Source organism: Liolophura sinensis, chromosome 8, assembly GCF_032854445.1.
Source record: "Liolophura sinensis isolate JHLJ2023 chromosome 8, CUHK_Ljap_v2, whole genome shotgun sequence".
NCBI lineage: Eukaryota > Metazoa > Mollusca > Polyplacophora > Chitonida > Chitonidae > Liolophura > Liolophura sinensis.
This window is the reverse complement of record NC_088302.1, coordinates 24,600,401-24,617,046: the sequence shown is the minus strand read 5'-3', so window position 1 is coordinate 24,617,046 and position 16,646 is coordinate 24,600,401. Positions and strand designations below refer to the sequence as shown.

General features: G+C 37.5%; 1 protein-coding gene across 1 annotated transcript; it reads left to right on the top strand.

Annotated features, from left to right (window-relative positions):
• Positions 1 to 419: 419 nt before the first annotated feature.
• LOC135473993 (coiled-coil domain-containing protein 169-like) lies at positions 420 to 11,218 on the top strand. Its single transcript, XM_064753970.1, has 7 exons — positions 420 to 498; positions 2,347 to 2,429; positions 3,606 to 3,719; positions 4,730 to 4,776; positions 9,505 to 9,600; positions 10,227 to 10,370; positions 11,086 to 11,218. Exons 1-7 carry the CDS (start codon positions 425 to 427, stop codon positions 11,095 to 11,097), a joined length of 570 nt encoding a protein of 189 aa, XP_064610040.1. The 5' UTR covers positions 420 to 424; the 3' UTR covers positions 11,098 to 11,218.
• The last annotated feature ends 5,428 nt before the right edge of the window (positions 11,219 to 16,646 follow it).

Sequence of the window (16,646 nt, the reverse complement as noted above, 5' to 3'; positions counted from 1 at the left end):
TACATCCGGCTAGCAAAGTTAGCCGTATGAGTTAGCAAAGTTAAAGCCAATGTACATATGTTTTACATATCAAACTTTTTAGTTGAAAAAAAAAGGCAAATTAAGTTATCAGAACGTAAAATACGACTGAGTAATTTATACGTTAAATCATACTAGGCCTATATCTGTTGCTTTAGTAATTTATTTTATTTCATTTCAACATTATGGATGTAGCATCATGATTTCGAATGCAACTAGACAGCATGAATTGACAAATAAAAAACAGAAAGCCCATTAAGTTGAGAGATGTGTTACTTTTCCACACCGGCTTTCCGTCTTTTACTGAATTCCACAGTAAATAGCCCCCTGACTTAACATCGTTGTATGACACGTGTGTGACGTCATGCCAAAATACATAGAAACGAGCTGCAACAGGAAAAACAAGATGGCCGTAGACATGATGGATGACTTCGAGTTGGAGAGGCTTAGAGCTGAAATTCAGCAAGAACGGCAAATGAAGTAAGTAAACACTCGGGGGTTTGAAAATTAAGGTCAATATGTATTGTTGGGGTGTGTTACATTTTTTATTGCGATATGAAAACGAGTGTGTTTGATAGAAACATCCAACGCATTTGTCGCTTCGAGTCTTCGTGTGGCAAAGTACGTACAATACATTCCTGCAGAGTAATCTCCCTTAGCACATGTTGGCGATCTCCGTCTTACATCTTACGGTGGCCTTCCATCTGTAGGCCCACTGTAGACATCGAAAAACTTGACATCGAAATGGAGTAAACAAGAGTCCTAAATTGATATATCCCTGATCAACATGGCAGTTATAGTAAAAAATATCTCTCACTTCAGCAGCAGAATTTCAGTTGTCTCCTGATATACCTGTCAAATGTCTGAATCTGTACATGTCGGCCCTATTTCATCGCATATTTGGTTATGCATGTAATAAACCTAGGACAGCAATGAAATGCTCAAAATTATCCTTATCAAACAGCAAGTATATACAACATGAGTGAAACCGTCAATAATTCAGATTAATTATAATTGTAAGATAATGGCAGGTAGTGGGGAGAGGGTGCTACTTTGCCTGGTGTTTAGCGTCCTGCTCACGCAGTATGCCTACAGTAAGCGAGGAGCCTCTCATAGGCGGGATCAACTGTGATTTCAAGCCAGCTCATGTTGACCACTTCTCCAGTCTTACATGTGAAGGTCTGCTGTGGGTTTTATCCAGGCTCAGGCTTTGAAGTCTACTTTCCTCTAGGCATTAATGCTGGCTGTCATTGTATAAGTGAAATATTCTTGAGTGCTGCGTAAAACACCAATCAAACAGGTAAATATATAAATTCCAAGATAATGGCATGAACTAAAACATGCAAACCTTTTTTCTATTTTATGAAGTATTCAATTTAATTATCATGTAAAATCCTCATGTGTCTGTTTAGAGTAGCCTACCCCTTCATTGCTTTTTGAAAATAATATACACAAGTAAACATTGGAAGAAGTGTACCTGATATTAACAGTACACTTGCATGGCTTGCGTGGTTCTTGTGTTGTGTAAAACAAAAACAAGATAGTCAAGTCTGGTATAGATGTTCATATTTTTTTAGAATTTTTTTTTTTTTTTTTTTTTTTTTTTGTTTTTTGTTTTTTTACTGCATCAGGGTATCCTTAAGTTGTATGCCCCATCTAGTAGTACCGTACATACATGTACTATGCCACCCTCCCCTCTGGGGCCGTAAAACCATTAAGTTCTAGGGGAGGGCTATAAGCATTCAATTAGGTGATGGCCAAGGAGTTGCCAGAAACAAATGACTCGTGCGCTTGTATTTATCAAGCGACTTAAGTCCTTAAAGCCATACAAGTTCTAAAAGAGCCAAACTCAGAACAGGTCTGGACATTGTTCTGCTGTAAAGAATCAATGAACAGATTTCAAATCAAATTCATAGAGCAAAACATTTTAATCGTAGCTGTATTTGAATTTTTGGCTTAAGTCTTAAGGCGCTGATAAATATGGATCCTGGTGGTTTTCCAGCCCTTGTTTCCTTTCGAGATAGTAGCTGACAAATCTTCAGACTTGAAACTCATGGCAATTGGAGACAATGAAACATGCTTCTGCCATTGTGTGCAGTTTTATGTCTGACTACAGAATAAATATTCATGAAAATATTTTCCCCATGTACATGTACATGTATGTACAGTGTGTAAAAGATATCATTGGTACGGTAGTATTTTTTTTTGGTGGTAGTTTGTTTAATCGCGTTTCCATTCTAATCAGTGATGCACGCCAGAAAAAAAGATGTCATTAAAATAAATGTTGGTATGTAAATTCATTGTGTTTGTTTTGTATTAAACTCTCAGGGAAATGCTGGATCAGTCATCAGCAGAATTGAAGACCACAGTGGGAGAACTGGACAAAAGGCTGGATACTATTGGAGATGAGGGTAAGTATTCTAATTCTGAGATATTCTCATGAAAATTCATGTTTATGTAGGTTAATTTATTTATTTTATTTGTTTGATTGGTGTTTACGCCGTACTCAAGAATATTTCACTTATACGATGGCGGACAGCATTATGGTGGGAGGAAACCGGGCAGAGCGCGGGGGAAACCCATGACCATCCGCAGGTTGCTGACAGACCTTCCCACTTACGGCCAGAGAGGAAGCCAACATGAGCTGGACTTGAACTCACAGCGACCACGTTGGTGAGAGACTCCTGGGTCATAACGCTGTGCTAGCGCGCTAACCAACTGAGCCACGGAGGCCCCATGTAGGTTAATAATACATACACAAGGATACATATATGTGGATGTCTTTTTTCAATACAGTTGGTGTCAGAATCGCTGCATGCATTAAAATACAAGTACATGTATTCTCATTCGTGGGGGGCCTCCGTGCTCAGTCGGTTAGAGCGCTAGCTCAGCATAATGACCCAGGAGTCTCACTAATGCGGTTGCTGTGAGTTGAAGTCCAGCTCATGTTGGCTTCCTCTCCGGCCGTAAGTGGGAAGGTCTTTCAGCAACCTGCGGATGGTCGTGGGTTTGCCCTGAGCTCTGCTGCCACCATAATGCTGGCCGCCGTCGTATAAGTGAAATATTCTTGAGTACGGCATAAAACACCAATCAAATAAATAAATAAATAAATTCCCATTCATATCATTTGAAAACAATGTGAAAGAAAAAAAATGAGATTTATAGTGAATTCTATAAGGCCAAAAGAAGACTACATTGTAATAATTGGTGATGTGGAGGTTATGTCTTTATATATTGTCTCTATGTATATTTGACTTTATATATATATATGTGTGTGTAGCCAGAATAGTTCTATTTACTACATGTTGTCTTACTGTGCCTAGTTGTTCAAAACTGTTTAAATACTTTATACCAGATTTAACTTTAAGTCAAGTCTTCAGTTTTGTACTTAACCCAAAAATAATTACATAACAATATATTAAATATGAACTTAATCTGCTGCTCTCTATTTTAGTTATATTTTGAACAATTTGGCTAAAATTTTAAATATTAGATATGACTTAATACCAACATTAGCTAATACACTTACGAACAACTGGGGCCCAGGTATGGGTAATCCAGTTAAGTTACTTGACATTTGTGTTTAGGTAATGAGTGGAAGACGAGGTTTGAAACGCAGGAGGAGATGAACCAGCAGTTACAGCGACAGATCCTCATGTTACAGACCAAAGTGGAGGAGGCGAGGAAAAACCTCAAAGACGGTAAACTTATACACTCTCTTCACAGACTGGTTTCCCACGTTATGGCTGAAGCTTTGCTGCCTGAATGTAAGCCTTAGTCATTGTTCTTTGCAGAATGGCTAAGGTTTGGGCATTTTTAAGGCATCAGCCCTCTGGAAACCATCATGATTATTAACCTTAATTTTGTGGGCTGGCTACAGAAAATACCTGCCAAACCAAATCTGCTGAAACTTGACACGGTGCATAGGTACCTATTGAAGTAGTGCATATCAAAAATGTGTTGCCCTATGTTACATGACTTGGTGGCCCTATTCGTCTTGAGCCATGTTCTTCTCAAGAACCACTGAACCAGTTTTCTTCAAATTTGACACATGTAACTCTAGCTGGATGGCAATTAAAACTTCTTAACATTAATCCTTTCCATGTGTAAATCAGGCTTGGGATGGCCAATGAAACTAGGTCAACTGCAAAAACCGCACAGTTCGATCGAACAAATTAAAGATTTCTGAGACTTCCTTGACCTCAGGATTATGAACTTTTGTTCCTGTTGAAGTAGTGAGTGTTACGTATTTGCCAAAACACTTATCAAAATTAAACATGCAGGCTTTTGTGTATGTAAGTCTCAAGTTCAAATCACGGACATTCCATTTTCAAAGTTTCTTTTCCTTTTTACTGTAGTTATCGTTACTAGTGCTAATATAAATTATGCAGAGCGTATAGAGCTCATCAGTGGAATATCAAAATCAAATCATATTGTCAAGCACTTGCTGGGTGGACCATTGACTGTAAAGATACCTGTGTGTCCTACCTGGTATTTGTCAGAGATGCATACAGTTGTGTGCTTTTGTGAGATGTTTTATTATATACACACATGCTGTCTTTCCTTTAAATGTGCAGGTTTTGATACATGTATGTTTATCTGTGTATGATATTGTCAGGTCCAGTATGCACTGTTAAAGTGTAGTGTTTTAGTGGGTAAAAATGTAAAATATGAATGGTCTAATTGTGGTGTGTTCTCATTTACCTTCCAGCTAGCAGAACACCTAGAGATATAAAGAACTTTGATGATCTGTCAGATGTAAGTACATGTATAATGTCAACTATAAACTAGTTTCTTTGCCTTATTTTTTTGTACTGGAAAATCAGATGTGTATATAATGATAATGAGACATATTAGGAATAGAGGGTATCTCTCTAGCTCCGACAACATAACTAGCCACTTATCTCCGTAGCTTGTTCATGCTAATCTTTCTGGCAGCAGCTGATTTGTCTTTGATCAGGTAGGTAATGTGCTTGAATCCTGGTCGAGCTCATACTGGTTTATTAACTGTGGTTTCTTGGAGAATCTTAGTTTCATGCCCCTTTAAGTAAGGCATTTTTTGTCTCTTTGGGTTACTTGCCAGTTTGCCCCACCCCCTCAAAAACCTGACATGCAACGTTCCTGTACAATGTACATATAAATTAGGTGAAATGTTTTTGAGCATTAAACAGTAGTGTCTATCACATGTCTGTGTACTGTGACTTTATATTTAGTTGTTGTTGGAATGCTGTCTTGCATCTTCAGCAAGGCATTTCTGTGTCAGCTCACACCATAAATATACCAGCCCCGATAGCACAGTTGGTAGAGCATCCGCTTCAGGAGGTGGTAGATCCAGGGTCAGTCTTGGGTCGAGTCACACCTAAGACCTTAAAGGAGGAAGTTGTAACTTCCTTGCTTGGGGTTCAGCATGAAAGGGATAGTGCAGTGACTGGTTGACTGTTATCAATATAGTGGCTCGGGCGTGGCAGCTTACTTGCCTTCGGTAAGGCGTCACAGTGAAGCAGCACTAGATAAAAGAGCTGTAGAAATCTGTTCTGCCACAAGGAGGCACATTACATGCAAAGGATTCGTTTGTCATCATATAACGAAAAATTGTTGAGTATGACGTTAAACCCCAAGCACTCACTCACTCACTGGCTCACTCACTCACACAATAAATATGTCATCATTAGGCCTGGCTAGCATAACTAGGAGACACTGCTGCGATGAGTGTGATAAAGTCAGAATTAAAAAATGTTAAAATTGATTTTAAACCCCAAGGAACAGCAAAGAAGGTATGACTTCTGCTGATATGTACCTTGTTGAAGTGATCTTAACCTTCATGTTTAAAATATGGCTCCACAGATTTGACATGTAGTTGTAGGAGGTTGAAAGCATGGGAAAAACGTTATGTGGAATAGCAGATGCTGTTTGGAATACACAGTTTTTGGGCGTGTGGTTTGTCACCACCAGCCACTTTATGATATCAGATTTTACATTGTAGATGGTACAGTTATAGTTTTGTTGAAGGTGTGTACAGTCACAGTGTTTAGTTTTCTATTCTACCATGCCGATCGTGGACTACTTATTTAACAGTTAATAGAATACCTGTCACATACCTGTGTATGTTTAAAAGACAAGACAGCACCTGGCTAAAACACATTTCAATCGAAAGTAGGATATTCAAGCTTTCTATTAGAGGTATCATACTTTATTATTATAATGAGATTTCGAATAACATGTAGAACAAGATGACAATACTGCACAAATCGCTGGTGTGAATTGAGGCAGGCATCTGAGGCATTTGAGATAGTTTAGGCATAGCCAAAAGTGTTGTGAGGCAGGTCTGTATCCTTTATGGAACACCACTGACGTAAAATCAGTTGGTTTGCAATATTCAACGAGAGTATCACAGTCAGACAGTAGCATACTGCTTATGTCCAATATGCATTCATCTCCTTAAATACATTTTCTGTTGTTCATTTTAGCGTTTAGTCAGCAGTTTCTAAACAACAAATATTAGTCATTGCAAAATTCATTAGGGAAGCTGAAGGTTTATGGGAATAAAAATACGGCATCTTGCCAGACAATGCTTAAATTCAGTGAAATCTTATGTTTTGTTTTTTTTCTTGCTCTGAATTTATTACAACGGAAGAGTTTAAATTTTTCTCCTTGGTCTTTCTGGCAAGCAGAGGATGTGCTGTGTTGACAGGTTCGCTGAAGTTCCTTGTAAATGATGTGGTAGGCATACTGTATCAACAGTACAAGCAGTGTCCAATTTCCAAGAAGCCTATATTCATCACTCGGGCCTTCATCCTCACAACTTTTATCTGCTGTAGGCTACTGCTTAGACTGTTATTTTCAATGTTAGAGAGCTAGAGTAAATGTGACGTCACCTTGCTCTCGATAATGGAGACATACTGAAGCGGTTTCAGTAAACTTTTACTGGGTTGAAAAATACCTAAAGAAACATTTAATGCCGGTTTAAGATACTTTAAATGGTAGTCTTTCAGTGGACACAAACACTAGTCAGGTGCCGTCTTTCACTTTGGTATTTTTATATTTGCTGTGCTATTTATGGATGTACTTAAAGTTTGACCAGCTTTTGTGAACATGTCCATGGTAACGTTGTGTTTGAAAGTAGGCTAATTGATTTTACAGGTGACAAAGTATGTCATCTAACATGTGAAAATATTGAAAGTGTCGTACTTTGACCTTCCTATTGGTAACAATTGTTCCTTGAGGTCAAAACTAGAATCCTGCACTTTGGACACTTTCAATACATTTCGACATCTCTAAAGCTTTACTCCAATTCAATGTGGGCCCAAACAAAACTTTAAGATCTTCATGAAAGGACATTTTATGATGGTTGGGAAATTATTTCCCAATGTATCAGCATTTTCTATTCATCACCACACAGTTTCATAATAACAGTCTTATTCCAGACACAACCTTGAAAATTGTTGCATTATCTCTGAATGATAACAGAAGGTTGCATTATCTCTGAATGATAACAGAAGGTTGCATTATTGAAAAGAAGATGATTCTTTGGGAAATACAGAGAGCTGTTTTTGAATAAGACCTTATTGGTAAGGCTGAAAAAAAAATAATAAGTGCTGAAAATATCTGTACATGTACCTGTAGTTGATTAGTGAGCGTGCAGTTTCAAATATATGATTTCATGGGTATAGACAAATGTTTAAAAAACACGTACATGTACACTGGTTTAAAATTAACATAATTAAGTGCACAGCAAAGGAGCCTGCATGCACGCACACACACACACACACACACACACACACACACACACACACACACACACACACACACACACACACACACACACACACACACACACACACACACACACACACACACATTATGGACAGAAAAGTGTATAAACTATATACTAGTGCAATGTAGGTAGGGTGCATGTACATATATATACATTACAGTAAACTTCAATCTGTTGTTCTTATAAACTAATAAAATGAGCATTCATATGCAAAAAAATAAAAATGAATGCAATGAGATGTTGGAGAAATAAATAAAATGTTTTATTTTTGCTTGGGATGGCCATCCCCTGTGAGTATAAGTTATAACAATATCATTGGCTATATATACAAGTGCCTGTGAGGTAGAAGATTCACAGAAGCAAATAACCATGCAAACACGACGGCTAACGTAATTCATTTCACACCACTTGACTACTAAATTCTCCACTAGTTAAATGTGTTGATGAGACATACCAGTACATATGTCCTTGTGCACATTTCTGCAAAGGCTCTGAATACTGTGAAGGTTATCAGAGGAGATATAATTGGAAGCTGAAGTATAATTGTAGATAGCAAATCACAAAAGCCTGATTAACCAAATTAAAATTGCTGTGTGCATACACGTAGGTTAATGAATTGATGAGATGTAATTGATGCAGACACATGTAGGTAATAGTTGTGGGTGCAGGTTGCAGCCTGTGGGAGGTGAATGTGTTGGATATTCCCAGGGTTTGTTGATCAGAGAAGCTGCTGTCTGTGTACACCTCTACCTCATTATAACACACTTCATTACAAAGCCCATGTGTCTCCCAGAGTTAGCAAGTTGTTGCTGCATTCATTTGTACATACCTTCAAAAGTTTCATTGAAGATAACCTTCTATTTTGTAAATTATTTGCACTGTTGTTACCTTTGGCTTCGTTATTGTGTAAATTTTTCAATGAAACCATGGTGCTATCATGATCTGGATTACCTAGGTTAACTGCATTGATCTAACCTTGCCACTGATTGACCTGTGTGGAGGCAGTGAGAATGGTAACATGAAATATGCACTTTTTCCCTCGTTTTCTTAATTTTTTGGGTGGTAGAATAGACTTAAACTTGTTAAACCCTTAATCATAATCAGCTGAAATTTTGGAGACTGCATAAACATAGAGACTGTAGGGTATCAACTTTTAGCCATAACTGCACTGTATAATGTGCAATATTATGTATTGGCCTATACATACAATGGTGCACATTCTCGGGATTTCATGAGGTACGAAACATGGTTCAGCAGTATCGGGTAACGTAACAAACATTAAACTCAAGGTGTTAAACCATGAAGCATAATCAGCTGTAATTTAGGAGACTGCATGCACATAGACTGTAGGGTATCAACCTTTAACCATATTGTGTAAATGCAGTAATATTATGTTTAGGCGTGCAGACTTTTTCTGATGCACGTGAACATGTGTACAGTAATTTGACCGGAGATTTCACCAGTGACTGTAAGGTACTGACTTTGCCTGATTCTGTGGGTCTCATTGATCACTGGATGGTGTTGTTCAAGTTAGGAAGATATGACTGGGAAAATGTAACTGTCTGCACCAGAAGTAAAATTTTCTGATTTTTACGTCTAAAAATGAACTCGTTACAATTTAATATGCGGTGAAAATCTGTGCACCAGGTCCAAAGAAGGTTAAATTAATATGGAGATGATATGTGGGGGTAGTGTGTGACAATCTGTTACAGGCCAATCCCCAAATGGTGAAGGCACTGGAGAAAGAAAGGAACCAGTTGTTGAACCAGTTACGAGACCTGGAATGGAGACTTGACCAGGAATCAAAGGTAAGAAGTCGAAATTGAAGTTTTACAAATATATAAAGCACAACAACACGATGCTCTGTGTGCATATTAATTACCGTAATAACCATATAATTACATGTATATTACCAAATTCACTACCTCAATACTTTATGTATTGACAGGAAGTTATGAATTCATGTGTTTCCTACAGGCAAGCTTTTTGATTACTTTGCTACCATATCTAAGTTTGGATGTATTTATTGAACATACCTGCGTCACAGCTTCTCAACAAGGATTGTTCATTTTTTGTCATTTATAGTGCATGTATATAAGTGTAAGGAGTTTACAGGTGTGAAGTTGTTCAGAATTGGAATGCTAACTGTACCAGTATTTTTTTCACCATCAGGCATTTTTGTTTGTGAGTTTTCACCTGCTGTTATGACGGCCTTCTTCGGCATTGAACTAAAGCACTAAAAACAACTCTGAATGAGTAAGATGAAAACAGTATGTGTTAATTAATACCTGGCTGGTTGTGCATGAGAAGACCCATTAGATACAGTCATCATTGCTTCCTTCACACACTTTCTCATACTTTATTCTTTCTTAAGGTTGGCTTAAGAAATTCATTTCGGTTCTGTGTAATATGGACTATGTTTTCCATTGTGCAGGTTTATCACAAGGCTAATGATGAGCGAAAGCAGTATGTCTTAGAGATCAACTCCACGAAACACAACCTGAGTGAACTGAGGGTACAGTCCAAGGCGTCTGGGGAGAGTGCACGAACCAACAAAAACACCACGAAATGCAGAAGGGTAAGAGGCTATTCCTAATGGATATCTCAACATGTACCTCTTTATTCTGGCATGGCTTGAAATGTTTGTTTCTAATTTGGGACCAATGGTCTTTTTGATACCTAATTTGGGACCAATGGTCTGTTTGATGCCTAATTTGGGGACCAATGGTCTATTTGATGCCTAATTTGGGACCAGCTGGTCTATTCGATACCTAATTTGGGACCACTGTTCTATTTGATACCTAATTTGACTCTTTGGAATATCAAATTTACAGGATAACATCATAATTCCAGGAGTCACAGAAGAAATTTGAAGCATTTTGGCACCAAAAGTGACTCTGTTTTGAGCCCTGAATACTATGTCTTAACAGTACATCCATCACATGTTTGCGCAAGCTTAAATATGTGGCAAATTTAAGCATAAATCTGAATAAGGTAACAGCACTGTTCAATCAGGGACAGCTTGTCATTTTGGTGGTTTGTCATTATAAGTCTGTCATGACTGGATTTGGAGAGAGTTTATCTGGTCTGGGTGCCAAAAACCAAAGTCATTCTGCTCAAAACTGCCTACAAAGAAAGGTATTTTTGATTTCATTTATAAATTAAATAAATTATTTATTTCTTCAATTATTAATTAAATAAGTTTTATTTTTTCGAATTTGGAACCATGATGCTATTAATTTGCCACCAAAGTTAGTATTGAATTGAGTTTTAATTTAAAATTTCTGTTGTAGAAATATTCCTGATGACCACAGAATTATTGACCCAAAGAAAGGCCCAATCAAGAAGACGGCAGGAGTAAAAAGCCTACCCAGCATTGATTCCTACTACTGACTGTAGTCCTTAATGTCTCAATGTTTGTATGAGGAGTAGGTTCTTCTGAGTGACACTTAACCATGACGTCAAGTTTGGGTAGGCTGAAGAAACCTGCAGCCTTTTTCAGCAATGCTATAAAGGGGTTATTTTCATGAAAATGAATGTAAAATAAGAAGTCTAAGTATGGTATAGTTGAACACTAAATTTCATACATGCACACTCATGCCTCTACTTCAGTTCTAGTGAGATCATTTCGTGTTATTCACTTCCAAAACAGTCCTAAATAGTTGCCACAGAGGGATGCATGCCTTCATGCATTAGGTCAGACTCCGTTGTTAAAGATAGGACGCCAAACGTGTAACTGACTGACCCACAGGCTAACAGGCTTAAACAGCTGCTTGGCCCAGCTGAAAACATCTCAATATTTTTTTTACTACCTTTATTAAAGCCTTGCCAGCATTATTTTAAAACTTCACTTAATGGTTAAATGTCACTTAGCCTCACATTGTTGAGGCGGGGGGGAGGGGGGGGGTCACTTAGCATATAAATAATCTATGTGGTGCACTGTTTCTGTTTCACCTGTGCTACTGGCAATATACTTTAGTTTCTGCGTATTACTCTCATTCTTTGAAGCTACATCTACAATAGAATTGATTATAATCTTCAAATTTGTACACTGATATCTGCTGACAGAATATGCACTGATCTAAGAATGAGTGAAGATTAATTTGTACACTGATATCTGCTGACAGAATATGCACTGATCTAAGAATGAGTGGAGAGATTAATTTGTACACTGATATCTGCTGACAGAATATGCACTGATCTAAAAATGAGTGAAGATTAATTTGTACACTGATATCTGCTGACAGAATATGCACTGATCTAAAAATGAGTGAAGATTAATTTGTACACTGATATCTGCTGACAGAATATGCACTGATCTAAAAATGAGTGGAGATTAATTTGTACACTGATATCTGCTGACAGAATATGCACTGATCTAAGAAATGAGTGGAGATTAATTTGTTTAAGGTTTTTAAGTGATATTCATAATCGCCTTTGAAATTTTTCATTATGGGCCAGGCAGGTTCTTGTGTGTGACACCTATTGAAGTCGTTCGTAATATTATTATTATTATTTATTCGATTTGTGTGCCACCTACAGCCTAGACCGCTTGACTTGAAATTTTGCAGTATTGCTCCCCCGATGCCTGAAGTTCTGCACCACAGAGCCCAATTTTTTTTTATGTCACGTGGTTTGGCGGCCATATAGCATTTTATATGAATCATTTAAACATCTTCTCAAGAACCACTGAACCGATGTTTTGAAATTTGTTTTGCAGATAGACCGTTGGTAGCTACATTGGTAGAAGTTGTGATGTCGCAACTAGTATTGAAATGTCAAAATTTTTTTATCTATATCTGAGATATAGTCAAAAAAAAAATAAAATTTAATTAGGCAATTTCAATGACCTGCAACTGGAGAACTATGGGAGTTACAAGTGTGAAACTTGCACCAAACTGTAAGACATGCCCAAGCATGCTCTTTCCGTAGTATGCAACGGATTTCAGCTACGATCAAACAGTTTAAATGCGTTTAAAATGACCAATCACGTTTTTTTTTTACAAATAGATGTTAATCTATTGCTTTAACGTTGAGTTTACCTGGGAACTGGACTGGGTTTATGGTATTTGACTTAATGCTTTTCTGCTGCACTGTCCATGATTTCCAAAAAACGATTGTGCGATTACTTGTAGCTATGCTGCCTTATATTTGATGGCGTAGAGTGATAACTACAACAACAAATGACGTGGACCCCGGCCGCAACTGCTTTGCCGTCCTAGTTTACAGTTCAAACTTTCCACCTTTTTCTTCATCAACTCGCTATCTTTAAAATGTTTTGCTCTTGTTTTTCTGAATACGCTCTGGCCTCAGTAAGATATGTTGACAATTTTTCTTTGGCTTGACAGTTCTGCTCTATCTAACAGTTCTATTCTGACTTACAGTTCTGCTCTGGCTGACAGTTCTGCTCAATCTTACAGTTCTGCTCTGGCTGACAGTTCTGTTCTGCTGAACTGTGCTGTATTATACTGACAGATATTTTTATACCCACAAACTAGGCTGTATTATGTTAGCAGTTTTGTTGGTACTGGAACTGTGCTGTTTATGCTGGCCTGTTTACTTCTCTATCATGTACATGTACTGTAGATACATGTAGGTCTGTGTAGATCAGATGTAGGCCATTCCTTATATATGTAGGTGTTGTCAACTAAAGATATCCCTGGCATGAATGTAAAGGGTTACTTGTTAAATTCTATGCACGTAGATCTGTTTAAAGGGTTCCTTTCTGTTTGTGTTAATCCAAACATATAAGCCATTGTCACATTTTAATTGCCTGGGCAATGTCTTGCATGTTTTGTGACAGGTAACAAATGCACATGGATTTACTCAAACCCTACACCATGTTTTTCATTATCACCTGTGCAGACAGAGGGGTTTTTTTAAGCAGTATTAATTTAAACTCAGCGACGATAATTCTTTGAGCTGAATATATTATTCAAGTCCATTGTGTCGCTTTTTTTTTTCTTCACCATATGGAAATTAGGTGTCATCAAAGTCTTTGTATGTGCCAAAACACTCCACCTGCCACACATACAGGGATTCTGATGGTCCAGTAAGTAAGTAAAGAGACTTCACGGCTGTGCGCTGAAAGCCTGCTGATATTTTTGCTGTAAAAAGTGCACATACTTTATCCAGGAGAGAAAAAAGCGGATAAATTCTTCTGTGTCATTTTGTAGAGAAATATGATCTGACACATGCAACACACTGCAAATGTACTGGTACACAGTGTGATATATAGTACTCTACAAAGCTATAGATGTCTGGTTTATTGTTGCGGTTATTAATTAAGTAACGGAATGTCATTTTGCATATATATTGCAAATATATTTCAGGTTGTATACATACATATGACTATCCGTCCCAAATTTCTGTGATACATTACTTATTTTCAATTTTACTGTGGGTCGTTTTAACACGTTTACATTCCAAATAGCTGTAATTTAATGGTTTGTTGCGGGGTTTTATTATATTTATATTTTTAATAAAGATATAGTACGAAGTCCACGTTTAAATCAGTTGAGCCAAAGATATCATTTTTGCACATTTGTAACTTTGATTCCTGGGTAATTTTTCCCATGTTAGTAGACCTTTTTACTGTGATATTAAATAATCTCGTTTCATAATCTCGAACCGTTATTGAACCGTTTTGTTGTAACCATGTAATCGTCCTGCAATAGATATTTATTTAATACAATGAACAGTGTTTTCCTGTTGTTCTGACCACAGACGCTAACTACGCAATATGTCTGGCATTTGTCAGGTCGTGGGGATCACAAAGTGGGGATCAGACAAAGTAAGAAAATGATACAGAAAAAGACCCTGATGAAGTTTTGCGAGAACATGTACACACTGACAGTGGTGTAGCCGTATCCAGTATTCTGTGAGATACCGTATTCTGATTCAGTATTCTTTGCGCTACGGTAATCTGATTCAGTATTCTGTGCGATATGGTATCTCATGTAACACTAAGTACTGTATAATACGTAAAACTGAATACTGGCGACTCATAGTGAGAAGGTATCATTATGAACCACACAAAACGTGTAACAAAGTGCCATTTACGATTGACTGGTCTTGGCCGAGCGAAATTGAGGTCCGGAGAAAACCACTGGTCTTATCGCTAGGTATTCAAAGCAAGGCATGCCTGAGAAAGTATCAGTTGTAAAGCCCCTGCCTAATCACTAAAATCTCAGCCATGACTATCGTAAATGATTGTTAGATTTCCTTTTGTGAAGGATAATAACTGTTAGCTATGTTAAATTTCTCAAAAAAGTTTCTCACCACCTGATGACTTGCCGATGACAAGCACTCACAATCAGTTTTGACACACTTTATATTTGACAATATCTCCATTACTGCTAAATACGTATGAAGATATGGAGTAAAAATAAAGCTACACACATGTATGTAAAAACAGAAACCCTGTTGGTCACGATTGTAGATAAAATTCCGAGTAACCCAAATGATAAGAAAAAACCCAACCGCAAAATCAGTAAAGCTGTCTATACATACTGAGATCGACGCTTTAATGAGGGTAATGTGTGTCGTGAAAACATCTATATATAGCCCACATGCAAAAGTCGAGGAGACAAGGTAGGTAATTCTAGCATACATATGCTTATAACGACGAGATAACGACACGCATGCAGTGCGATCAATATTGAAATCTACGGAATGGTTTTTTGTTTGCCTTTGCAACCAAATTAGTTCAGACATAAAACAGCTTTGCTGTCAATTACAAGTCCGATGCAGCCATTTTTCATTACCAGTCCAGACGCTTGACCCAACTGACATGTTGTTAGAACAGGGGAGAAAACAAGGGTATAGGTCTAGGTACTGGACTTTTCATTACACGTGACAATCAAAGTTGTCACCAGAGGGTAATCTGAACAGAACGGAACATTATCCATCCTGTATACTGAGCGATTTCCTCCCATCATGACATGACGTCATGTCCAGCAGAAATCCCGCCACGTAAAATTAACGTTCATATCCTGGTTGATGTAGTAGTTACGGATTCCGGTCCCAGTGGATATTGTTCTTAATAATCGAATTAACATAATCATAGAATAACACAAAATGGCATATGCTGCATATGTACAGTATCTTATACAAATAAATATGAAATAGTGGTTATACACAAATATTTGAAAAAATCCTGTTCTCACGGACGTCCTTGTAAAAGATCAGGACAAGCATGTATTACAGGGATACCGAACTCTGAGCACTGTCTGTTTTGGGGGCAATGTCATCTTTAACATAGAAAAGATGCTGAAAGAATGTTTGTTATGTACAAAGCATTTCATGAACGTAGCATTGTTACAGATGAATGATGGCATAACGGTAAATATAGACCAGAATTGTCATGCGACATTTTACTTTATCACAGCACAGAAAATAAGTGCATGTCAAGGGATATTTTCAGAACATAGGTGAATGTCCCATATGGGTATACAGGGTTTATATAATACCTGACCTATCACGACCATCCAGTGCTTTGAAGGCATATTTCGATGACATCACCATTTCTGTTATGCTGTCGCTAGTTTTCTGATTAATATATCCCATGAGAAACTATTCCAGTTTTCGCTCTTAATTTGAGCTTCCTTGTTTTTATTATTTTACTTTCTCATTGGCTTACGGAGATGAATTTGTTCATCCTTACTAAACCCTGGGAAGAGCATTAGACGGACTGGAGGCTACATTTTCTGGACGACGGGCGAAATCTTGTTCTCTCTCGCTGTTCACACACTCAAAAAAAATGAACCTGTTAATTTTAACAGAAAGTCTTTTGTCTGAGTGATGATAGAATGTATTCTGTTGTTGAAGCAGATTGTTCTGTTAAATATAAGAC

Excerpts from the sequence above, each read along its gene's own strand:
- LOC135473993 (XM_064753970.1), top strand. The coding sequence starts at position 425 with ATGGCCGTAGACATGATGGATGACTTCGAGTTGGAGAGGCTTAGAGCT. Across the intron at positions 499-2,346 it reads CAGCAAGAACGGCAAATGAA|GGAAATGCTGGATCAGTCAT; the intron begins GTAAGTAAACAC and ends TTAAACTCTCAG. Across the intron at positions 2,430-3,605 it reads GGATACTATTGGAGATGAGG|GTAATGAGTGGAAGACGAGG; the intron begins GTAAGTATTCTA and ends ATTTGTGTTTAG.